At 42.5% G+C, this 12443-nt stretch overlaps 1 protein-coding gene across 1 annotated transcript in view; it reads right to left on the reverse strand.

Annotated features, from left to right (window-relative positions):
• Window positions 1–250: 250 nt before the first annotated feature.
• Window positions 251–12443, reverse strand: part of TRAPPC3L (trafficking protein particle complex subunit 3L) — a 71927-nt gene continuing 59734 nt past the window's right edge. Inside the window, exons 5-6 of the mRNA XM_084775395.1 lie at window positions 10152–10337; window positions 251–5189 (exon numbers count right to left, since the gene is read on the reverse strand). Of these exons, the coding sequence (XP_084631521.1) occupies window positions 5070–5189; window positions 10152–10337 (306 nt within the window). The 3' untranslated portion in view covers window positions 251–5069. The remainder of the gene's footprint in view (window positions 5190–10151; window positions 10338–12443) is intronic.

A 12443-nucleotide genomic window follows, 5' to 3' on the forward strand; every position in this document is an offset into this window, starting at 1 on the left:
TTTTAAAGGAGAGAATAGTAAAGTAAAGTAATAAAAATGATGATAATAATAAATCCAGACCCCAAATATAATCAAGACCCCTGTCCATATATCAGCATCAGAAGTGATCAGTATCTTGTCTGTCTTTTCTGTGGTGCCACAGTTTCCTCAACTACTAGAATATTTCTAGGCATGCCGTCACCATCATTTCTTCTGTGAATGTGTACATATGTCCACTTACATAGTACATATTCAAAGGAAAACACACCGCAGCTTGTGCCACCACCACTGTGCCTGAGAAACAGCAATTCTCTAACATTTAAAAACACAGACAGCACTTTACTCCCACATGTGTCCCAAAGGTATCAGTCACTTGAATTGTGAGTCATACAAAGTCCGTGTGTTAAAAACTTAGAATGCTCTTTATATGTCTTTTTGTTTGTCTAATCAACCCTTTATTGTGGATACTTAACACATTATTTAAAAATTTTTACATTATGGTAAAGTTTCTGTAACGAGAGGTTTATAATGTTGACCACCATTAAGAGCACATTTCAACAGCATTAAGTTCATTCCCAGGCCATTCGCTTGATGCATCTCTCTCTAACATCCTCAGGGTTCATCTATGTGTTAGCACAAGTCAGGAATAAAAGTCTTTGTAGCTATGTCCATATATATTAAAACGTACACTGTTAACAGTCATTCGTTGATGGCCCCTTAGGCTGATACCACATTTGGGCTATGACAAAACAATGCTGCTATGAACACGGGTGCACAAAGATCATTTCAAGACTGCTCTCAACTGTTTTTATATTTAACCAGAAGTGAAAATAATGAGTGATAGGTAATTCTATCGTTAATCTTTCGAGGGGCCGGCATAGCCTGAACCACAGCAGATGCACCATTTACATCCTTTACAAAGGCTAACAAGAGCCTATATTTTTTCATTCTCACCAAAACCGGCAACTGGCTATTTCTTTTGTGTGCATGTGTGTGGTGTCTGCATGTATGAGGAAATGTATGTGCTCCAATTTCATGCATGCAAGTGTGGCCCGAGGTAGGTACCAGACTTCTCCCTCCATCACTCTGCCTTACAGGTGTCACTACACCGAGCTTTTTATGTGGGTGTTAGGGATCCAGACTATTATTCCACATAATATAATTAGCAAGATGACAGCCAGTTTTCAGAAAGAGTGGGAATAGACAGCCACTGTCCTAGTGATAGTGACCAATGTAAGTAGTGACTGTGTTCAGGAAGAACTTTCATGCATCACAATGACCTTATCAGATAAAAAGTAAGGTGCTAGCTCAGCATGGTGGAATGCACCTGCAATCTCAGCAATCAGGGAGGCAGAGGCAGGTGGATCTCTGTGAGTTCGAGACCAGGCTGATCTACAAAGCAAGTACAGGATAGCAAAGGCCATACAGAGAAACCTTGTCTCAAAAAACAAAAACAAAAACAAAAACAAAACAAAACAAAACAAAACCAAAACCAACCAACCAACCAAATAAACAGACAAAACACAAAAAAAAGGTGGCAAGGTGCTTTATGCCAGGATCACTTTTCATTTTCAGTATCTCTATAAAGTCACCTATTGCAGAACTGGGAAGAGTTTTCCAATTATGTGGTTCACCCATCTGTCTCCAAACCAACTTTGTGACAAATATTTTTACTTTTTCAAAGTTAGCTACTAAGAATATCAAGATTTGGTACCACTACAATAAATACATTAACTTTAGACTACAAGAGGGCAAAGCTTTGCTAGGAGATAGCCGGATGTGGCATGCATAGAAATACCCTGGGTTTGGAGAATCTGCATCCTTAGTGAAAAAAACTGCCCCTGGAGCTGTCTACACCGGAGCAGCCCATTTGGAGACTCTGTCCCTCATCCATTCATTTCGTTACAGCCTCCTCCTGAAGGGCTCCAAACAACAGGTGTTTACAGAAACTTGAAGGCAGTTTTCACCTCTTGGTTGGGTTAGAAAGAGTGTTGCTTTGAACTGGAATTCTTTCTGATTGAAGTGCAAAACTTCTTAGGCAGCCACAGATAGTTATAGCTGCAGCTTGGGAGGTGTCTAGCTACCTAACAGTTTAGGACAAGGATCTTATCTTTCAGGTTTTTTTTTTCCTTTCCAAGACCCTGTTTCTCTGTGTAGCCCTGGCTGTCCTGGAACTCACTCTGTAGATCAGGCTGGCCTCAAACTCAGAGATCAGCCTGCCTCTGCCTCTCTTGCAATTTTTAAGCATCTTGTAGCAGTAACAGTTGTCACTGTATTGGCTGGGGACATAGCATGGTAGAAACCTTGTTAGCAAGTACAAGGCTCTGGGCTTGATCTTCAGTATGGCCTCATCAATCCGTAAATAAAATTGTCTTTGACTCCAGGTTTTTGTACAGATTTCTCTGGGAGTATTTTCCTTTCCTTTCCTTTCCTTTCCTTTCCTTTCCTTTCCTTTCCTTTCCTTTCCTTTCCTTTCCTTTCCTTTCCTTTCCTTTCCCTTCCCTTCCCTTTCCTTCCCTTCCTTTCCTTTCCTTTCCCCCCTTTTCTTTGCCTTTTTCTTTCTTTTTTTTCATTATTATATTTACAACTTTGGGACAATACTATTGTATGGTTGGGAAAGGAAACATCCCTAGCTGTTTGGTTTGGTTCCCATCTAGTGGCGTTACCGGGAGGTGCTTGCTTATGAAGGCGCTGACTTAAGCACCTTCATTAAAGACCTTCTCACTACCAACTCCAACAGTTTTTTGTTCTGGCCAAATTGCTTTGAGTCTTCTGTGGTAACTAACACCTCAGACCAATCTTTGCCTTTTGTAACTGCACTTCATGCTCCCGGGCCCCCTCCCTCTGCATGTCTGACTGGAGCCAGCCTCTGAGGACCGTTCTTTCCTTACCGCCTCTTGAGTGAATTTAATGAGGAATGATGGAGGCTGTCAGTGAAAACAGGAAACTGTCCCATGGCATCTATTTTTTAACTTTTTAGGGAAGGCCTTGGAACTTTTTACTTGGTTGGACTCCCGCTCATTTGGTGTGGTTTTCCCCCCGCAGAACAGTCCAGCTGCCTGATGTGTGCTGTCCATGGCAGAACACTCTTGCTATATTCAAATGTATGAAAAATAAAATTTTGTTTCTGACTGTTATGGCTGCTGTGGCTATGTTTTCAATGGTAAGGTGACACTTGTTGACTGCATGGGAACCGAGCTTCTCCTCAGATCACATATGGTTGTATTGTACGTGCGGCATCCCTTTACGGTCACCCAGTGGTTTCTGTAGATCCTCTTTGTTGACTGTTGATCTCATGCTCAGCTAACATTCTGGAAGGAGTTTTCTGAGTGGAACTATAATAGTCCCCAGCAGCTGTGTTGAATAACTTCCTGTCACATCTTTACCAAAAGAGATGAACTTCCGACAAGAGTGAAAACACACTCTGAGGACACCAGTGCCTCCCTTATTCACTGTTTCTCTGGGTCACCTCTGGCATGGACTGCTATGTCTTTTTTTATTTTTTCTGCATTTCCAGGGCAGTGGAAGGAGACTCGCTGAACCTTCAGCTTTGAATTTGTACAGCCCATGGCAGCAACTGCAAGACACATGCCATCACTAAACGCTCACCATGTGACCACTGTGGCATTTGTTTCAACTTAGCCTTATGAATTCAGATTTTTAAAAACCAAAGCCATCAAACACTACTTATTACCAATTTATTATTTCGGAAGGACTATACTTTTACTTTAAACTCTACTGACTATTGAGCTGAATTGTGTCTAAATTCAGTAGATTTCAAAGACTATATCAGAAAGGAATGTAAGATGTTCATACTAAACTTATTATCTAGGGAGGTAAATAGAAATGGAATTTATTAGTAACATGAATGCCACTGATGTCTTTACACTCATTTGATGCTGTTACTAGAAAAAATTTTAATTAGCTTGAGCATAATGGTACATACTTGAAATCCCAGCATCTGGAAAGTGGACATAGGAGAATCAGGAGTTCAGTTCCAGACTGGGTAACATGACATTTCATTAGAGAGGAAAGAGGAGGAGGAGGAGAAGGAGGAGGAGGAGGAGGAGGAGGAGGAGGAGGAGGAGGAGGAGGAGGAGGAAGGAGCATTTGAAACTATAAATGTGACTTTCAGGAGTCTTATGGCCTTCAGGATGAAACATACTGAATTCAAGAAAGCCATTTTGTAGGTATGTGGGTCACCCTCGCTAGCATGAGTTCAATGCCAAGATACTCCTCTCATCCAGGATGATCAGGTGCAAGTCAAGAAATAATACTTATTTTGGTGACATCACTAGTTCTATATGCAGTGTCACTGAGAGAGAGTATCAGGTAAAGCTGCCTTCAGAGCAGTGGGTTTGATGGCTAGGTCGGCAAGACAGGAGAGCAGGCATAGTCTAATAGGGCCCGTTCCAGGATGCAGAGTACATTCCAGAGAGCTAGGGCATCCTGCTTTAAGGGCAAGACTCTTAGATTTGATCTTCATGAGTTCCATCAGCCAAATATCATGAGATGATATTTGCTTGATCCTAGCCATCTCCAAATTAAAGACATTAAAACTTAAAGCTAAATGAATCAAAATTAAATATGATCTTAAATGCTTCAGAATTGGCATCCAGATAAATAGGCTGGCCTAGGTGGTTGTAACTAGAGAGCAGTTGAAGCCATCAGCCAAGGCAATATGTGAGAAAAATCACATCCATGATTAATAAAATCTATGAGAAATGTTATAAGTATATCTGGTATACACCATCTTTAGAGTCTGTCTCTACAATGCTGTATCATTTCATCCATTTTTTTCTATTGAAAAGAGACAATATCCCAATGACTTGGATAGGCAGAACCTTCTACCACCCCCCCCCCCATTGCTACAGATAGTTAATAGATAGACCGGCTGAAGATGGATTGAGTAATGTGTGGTGGGATTCATGCTTACTGTTTTGTAAGAAGTTATTTGTATCTGGAATCCTGAAAATATGTGGTACACAAGTGAGACTTTTAAGCCTGCCAAAGCCCAGGCCATCAGGCCATGCAACATTTCTGTGGCTATGAATTTAGCTAACTGCCCATGGCACTCCGCATGCTCTTTTTCACTTTTTCCGTCTATATTTTTTCTCGTCCAGCTTTTTCAGAAATGTTATTCCGATTTCTGTCACACTGTCGCCTTTTAGTCTGTCTTGCAGGAATGTAACATCAGCTGCCAAATGAACCTAGGAATGAAAAACAAAGGGGAGGGGAGAAACAGGCTGTGTCACTTAAAAAAACATTTGTTTTTGCGAATAGCGAACTTTGGACCATGTTCCCCAGAGATAGCCTGGCCCTGTGTCATCAGTGCAGTGTGAACACTGAAAGAAAAATAAGCAGCCCATGATGAGAGGCCCGGACTTGTCCACTCATCTCAGAAAGAATATCGGTTCCTGACTCACAGATAGACCTCACTCTGGATGCTTGGCCAAGTGAAACTTCAGAGGAGAAATGGGCCCGTATAGGACTCCTCTCAAGCTGACTTTCCATAAAACATTCTGTCATCAGCTAAACAATATCATCGCTTATACTAACCACATTTAGCAATTGCCTATGGCTTTGAGAGCATTGAAAAAGACTGCCTAACTACATTATAAATATAAAATTAGATATTGAATGGCTGGCATGAATATTTGATGGCCAGGCCTTCTTTCAACTTGAGAGCATTTCCGATTTCTCAGACAATGAAGTAAGCCCAAGGGCTTACTTCTCTATTCATTAAAATGTGTCCATGTAAGAGCCGCACGATATTGCTGAAGTACTTTCAACGGAGTATCTGATCAGAGTTATTTTTAGTCATCGATGGAAAGAAGATAAATGAGTGAGGGTAGCCGGTAGAAGAAAGTGGTAAGTGAAAAACTCTTGGGTCTAGCAGGCAATTAATTAATATTTATTGAGCCTTACCTGACTTACTTCTTCCAGATAAGGAACTCCTAGGCAGTGAGCCTGGGGTTTCTAAACCACAGGCCTCCAAATGTCAGATTATCTGGCTCACAGAGAAAGCAAAAAAAGCCCTTGCATTCCGACACCCACCACCCAATGAAAAGAGTAAACTGTACTTTGAAATACAGGGCCTATAATTAATCTCTGATTTTTATTCCTTTGTTTGTTTTTGGTTTGCTTTTTTGTTGTTGTTGTTGGTTTTTGGGTTTTTTTGTTTGTTTGTTTTTTGTTTTTTGTTTTTGTTTTGAGACAGGGCTTTTCTGTGTGGCTCTGGCTGTCCTGGACTCGCTTTGTAGACCAGGCTGGCCCCGAACTCACAGAGATCTGCCTGCCTCTGCCTCCCTGATTGCTGGGATTACAAGTGTGCACTGCCGCACCTGGTTTATTCCATATTCAATGCTTGGAAAATATAACAGAAAAATCCATTAAAGAAACACTATGCCAAAGCTCTTTGGACATGTGCGGCCACGTGACTCCTGACCCTGTGGTCAGCACGTACAGTTAACAATTACCCATGAAAGCTGGGGACTTCTTCCTCCTGGTTTTGCTTTAGTTATATGCTAACCCATTTCAGTGTGACCTCCTAGACTTCCCTTTTCCCACCAGAGAAGATCAAAGCTAACTCAACCTAGGGTACATTACCGAGCATCTCCATTGCTTTACACTTTGGGAGTATCCATTACTTTGTCCTTTCTTAACTTCCACAAATAAAATCATATGCATGGGTCCTTATGGAGTAGGTCAATGACACAGGTTTAGAATGGTTAGGGCCTGGCCTTTGCCATCCTAATAGAGAAGATTCTAAGAAAACAGGACTGCTGGCTGTTGCTTCTGCATCACCTCCTCCTACCACCTTACCGGTCTTTGAGACTCTCTTCTCCATCTGTTTTTCTTTTATCACAGTCTCCACCAAGACCCTCTCCAAAGCTTGGTAAGTGGTACTCACTGTGTTGAGCTGGTCTTGTTAATCCTGGAATCCTGCGTGCTCCCCTGTTTCTGTGATTCCGTCACTCTCTAGTGCTTTCCTACTTCTGAGAACCCTGTGTCTTCAACCTTTACTGGCATGCTCTGCTTAACTTTACTTTTTTTGTTGTTGTTGTTGTTTTTGGAGACAGGGTTTCTCTGTGTAGCCTTGGCTGTCCTGGACTCCCTTTGTAGACCAGGCTGGCCTCGAACTCACAGCGATCCGCCTGCCTCTGCCTCCCGAGAACTTTACTTTTTTTTTTTCCCCCTTTGGTATGTGCTGTTTCCAGTATCCCCTTTCTTCCTGCCATACAGAATCTCCTTAGGCATTTCTGTCTATTCTGATGTCCCTCCAGTCATGTTTTCAACAGCTTGTGCCATGCCCGGTGGCACACCTGTAATGCCTGCAGGCTGAGGCTGAGGCAGGGGACCCGTGAGTTTGAGGCCAGCCTCTGCTACACAATGAGACCTTTTCTGTAGATGGATAAGTTAAAAAAAAAAAAAAGTAAGCCACTTCTTTCTAAACTCCTCACTGTGTGTTTGTTAAACATCTCAACACTAGCAGGTTCAAGACTGAGCACCTCTCCTTGCCAGTTCCAACTTTCTTAGTTTTGTTCTGTTGGTTAATAGCTTCCCTATAGGTTGTTCAGAAACCTCACTGTCATTTTTCAATCTTTCCCTCTTTTTTTTTTTTTTCCATTTTGACCTTTTCAGTCAGCTGACATCCAAGTCTTGTCTGTTCTGCCCTGACAAGTACTGTCCCAGTGTGTGGGAAAGATTAAGCTTTGTCGCAGGTGGAAGCAATCTTGGCGGGCTTTACCCTTGGGGCACACCATGAATACCTTGTGAGAGACTGTTTGGAGCCTTCCTGGGCTTGGAATTCAGGAAGCCGACCTGGGAACCCCACCGTGGCTATTGTTTTCCTAATTGACCCTCGAAGGGAGAAGGAGACTGCCCTTTGCATGTGACTGGGAAGGTGGTGGGAAGAAAAACAAGAGGTTGAGGGAAGGCAAGAGAGAGCGTGGAGAGAGAGGAACGGACCGGACCAGCTCGTGGGTCAGAGAGACACCTAAAGACCTATCCCGTGGAACGGAGACTGGAAGGTTCATTCTTCTGTCCCTTTAACCTTTTTTCCTTCTTGTGTTTGCTAGTTGGGTTGTATAATAAAGTTTAATTGTTAATAAACAGAGCCAACACCAGTGAGTCGCCTTTTGATTGCTACTGTCAGGGATTTCTTCTGGGTTTACCTGAGGTTACCAGCATCAGATTCATACTTGCTGTCCTCCCTCCCTCCCTCCCTCCTTCCCTCCCTCCCTCTCTCCTTCCTTCCCTCCCTCCCTCCATTCTCTCTTCCATGTATACCCTCATCTGACTAACAAGGGAATTTCTACAACACACATTTCTTTTTTCTTCAAGACAGGGTTTCTCTGTGTAGCTTTGGTGTCCTGGGCTCCCTTTGTTAGACCAGGCTGGCCTCAAACTCACAATGATCCACCTGCCCCTGCCTCTGCCTCCTGGAATGCTGGGATTACAGGTGTGTGCCACCACTAGAACACAAATTTCAACCCCTTATTTTTTTTTAGTTATTAACCGGAGTCTGCCCTGATACTTTGATTGTAGAAGATTGAATTTCCAGGTCACATGGATCCTTTCTTTTATCATTAAAGAATTTAAGACTTTCTCATGGCTGTCCCTCCCTCGGTCTTCATTTTGTCCTTCTGAGTTTCTGGTTTTGTTTTTGTTTTTGTTTTTCATTTTGAGAGGTCTTTGAAGATTCTGATCTGTCTACCTGAGATGTTTCTCTCCTTACCGAGACCTTCACCTAACTCTTATTGTTCCTTTAAAAAGCCAGTAAAGAGTTTCTAACAAGACCATATGGATTCTCTCCATACGCGGCCCCCCTCCCCCCCCCCAGCCTAGCCCTTTATCACACTTTTTTGCACGTGACTTCTTGAACTAGACTGGAGATTCTCTATGGGCAGCAAGTGCGTCTTGTCTATGTGCAAGCTCAGTGCCTGACACTTTATAGGTGCTACTAACTATCTCAGTTAAACCAACGGATAACTCAGGAGTAGAAGTCAGCCTCAAAAAATGCCCTGCATTCCCCTGTCCCCCTGTAACACGTGCCCTCAGCCATTGTCCTTCTAGACAGCACCAAGGTTGGCAGCTCAGACTGCTGTGCTGTGATTAGACCTACAAAGAGGTCTCTGTGCTGAGTAACTTTATGAAGACTCTGCACAGTGGCCTGTGAGTCATGAGACTGTGTGACCTTGTAAATAGTGTCCCTGGCATCAGCAAGGCTGCAGAGGCTGCAGCTAGACTGCATGTAAACTAGGCTGTGAAAGATCATTGGCCATGGCTACTTGAAGTACTCCTGGAGTTCTTTTATTTTTAATTAATACATTTAGTGTGTGTGTGTGTGTATGTGTATGTGTAAGTGTGTGTGTGTGTTAAGTGTGTGTGTAAGTATGTGTGTGTTAAATGTGTGTGTGTGTAAATGTGTGTGTATGTGTGTGTGTGTGTGTGTGTGTGTGTGTGTGTGTGTACCATCAGTAGGAGTGAAACTCACAAGACAACTCGCAGGAGTCAGTTCTGTCCTTGTGTGATTGGGGTTCCAAAGACTGAAGTCAAGTTGTTAGGCTTAATGGCATGTGCTGAACCATCTCCCAGATTTCTTTTCTTCCTCTTGGGAAAAATTTTCAGTCTTCCATTTTACTTTTAAAAATCTTAATACAAGGCCTGTTGGTGATGGTGCATGCCTTTAACCCCAGCAGAGGCAGAGGCAGGTGGATCTCTGAATTCAAGGCCAGCCTGGTTTACAGAGTGAATTCCAGGATAGCAACAGCTACATAGAGAAACCCTGACTTGAAAAGCAGCCAAAGCAAACTAACACCACCAAAACCCAAAACCTGACGCAAAATAAAGCACAAACAAAAACCCAATAGAATTAACCGGAATGAGGCTGAATTTGCACTCTCTCTCTCATATATATATATATATATATATATATATATATATATATATATATATATATATATAGTTTTGGCCTTGAATTTGCAATCCTGATCCCTGTCCCTTACCCCCCATACCTTCCAAGTCATTGAGAACACAGGCTTGCAGTAACAGGCCTCTCTGTCTAGGATTTCCCATCTTTAGAGACTGTGCGCTCATTTGATGCTGTTCCATTTTCGGGACAGCAGTGTGTGGCTAACATGCATGCCAAGATGAAATGCAAGCTTTACCATCTCCAGGGCTCCTCTGATGATGCCACAGAGTAAGTTGCAGTAACACAGTGCAGATCGGCCAGCAGGGAGCTCTTCCACGAACTCTGCCAGTGGGTTCTTGTCTAGGATCAGGGAAAACTTTGTTTTGCTTGAATTGTGACAGGTCACCCTTGGTGTAATTCCCAAGTACATCTTGAAAGCAACCTGAGAGAGGGAGAGAGAAGAGAGAGAGAGGAGAGAGAGAAGGAGAGAGAGAGAGAGAGAGAGAGAGAGAGAGAGAGAGAGAGAGAGAGAGAGAGAATACTATTGCTCTTAGTCTCAAAGAGAAGTCTACTCAGACAACCCAATAGCCAGTTCTAGGCATCGCAGCCCATCGATTGTCAGGCTTCCCAGGCAGAGTCTGTAGTCAGGATGTCTGTATTCACACTTGTCTTTGCAGTTTACTGGCCTTATGTCATGGGAGACTTTTAAATTATTTTTTTAATTTTTATAGTATGTCCTAAAAGGGTTGGGGTTTGTGGAGCAATTCCGTTTGTGAAAAGTATTATTTCTAGCCAGGCAGAGTGACACACAGCTTTAATCTCAGCTCTTGAGAGGCAAAGGCAGGCAGGTTTCTGTGAGTTTGAGGCCAGCTTGGTCTACGGAGTTTCAGGATAGCTGGGTTTGTTACACAGAGGAACTCTGTCTCAAAAAAAAAAAAAAAAAAAAAAAAAAAAAAAAAAAAACCCAAACCAAACCAAACAGACAGACAAACAAAATTATTTCCAAAACCCCTTGTAGAAAACCCATAGGCTTTAGGATGGTGAGAAAGAAGAGCATTGCTAATGGTCAACACAGCAGCCTGGTATACATGGCAAAGCATAAAATTCAGAGTTAAAAGGGGCCCCAGGCACATGTTCCACAATAGGGAGGCACTGTTCTGAAAAGATTATGCTCTGGGAAGACTGGACACAAGACTGCATTTTCGGACATGAGTAACTATCATACTGTTGATTTCAGCTCTTGGAGGTCGGACAAGGGATATGGTGGGAGCGACATAAATGTGCAATAATGCAGCTGTCAAACATGTCTGATGTGGTGCAGGACTTAGAGAACCCCAGGACACAGAAACAAAAGTAACCTTAGACAGCACCACTCACTCTCCTCTTGTCTTTCTTTCTATCTTTGTTTTTAAACAGAGCTCAAGAATCCAAGGGCTTACTTCTTTTGAGACATTATTTTACACGTATTTGTTAATTTGTGTATGAGTATGAGGACGGCACACAGTTAAGAGGAAAATGAGGAGCTGGTTCTCCCCTTGTACCATGTGGGTCCCGAGGATAGAACTCAGATGGTCAGGCTTAGTGGAAAGCACCTTAACCCACCAGGCGTCTCAACTGACCCTGCAATTTCTTTTAAAGCACAACTTTCACAAGTGTGTAATCTGGTATGTAGAGAAGGAAAAAAAAAAAAAAAAAAAAAAAAAAGACAGCAAAAACTGTAACCTTTTAGTTCTTTGGCTCCTAATCCAAGGCAAATTCTTTTCACAAAACACCTAAACCAAGCTTTTAAAGCTTATTAATAGCTTGATGTGTTGCCATCATTCCAAGGCCTTAATTAATTTAATTTTTAAATTAAACGCAGTGTAGGAGAGAAATGGAGGCAATTTTCTTCAATTACTTATAATTTGAAGCACACAAAAAAGTTTATTCATTTGTTCACTGGTTCATTTAACAGACACCTATAAAGAACTGCTTTTCTCTTCAAGGACCTACTGTGGTACAAATTTAGCAGCCGCTTGCAAATCGAACTACCGAGTGAGTTTACGATCTGCGTTTGACACCACGTTTAGGCCTAGTTTACACGAGCCTGGGATGAGCTAGGATTTGCTACGTGTGCACATTGGGATGAAGAAGAGGCAGGACACATTGTAGACAGAAACATGTCCTGGCATGAAGCACAATGCTGGGGTTCAGGGAAAGTCCGCATCGCCCAAGGGGTGGGCAGTTGGGAGCCATGCAGAAGTCCTAATCCTGCAGACTCCGAATCTGCTTTAGAAGGATCGGGATACGAGTCAAGAGGTTATAGGGAGAGAAAGGAGGACCCCTCTTTTTCTCTAGAAGCCCCAGCAGTTATTAGACTTCCCATATAAATTCCCATAATCCCAACCCCTGAACTATGTTTTAAGTCTTTAGTGAAAACCCTTTCAGGAAGCCAGAACCCATGTCTATAGAACAAGAGAAGAAACCTGTCATGAAATGCTGGGTTTGGAGACTAGTTTTTTGCCAAAAGCCAATGGCTGAAACCCATTTTCGCTTGTGCTGAGCCTCC

The sequence above is a fragment of the Acomys minous genome (genome assembly GCF_964271855.1).
Source record: "Acomys minous genome assembly, chromosome: 3".
In the NCBI taxonomy this organism is placed as follows: Eukaryota; Metazoa; Chordata; class Mammalia; order Rodentia; family Muridae; genus Acomys; species Acomys minous.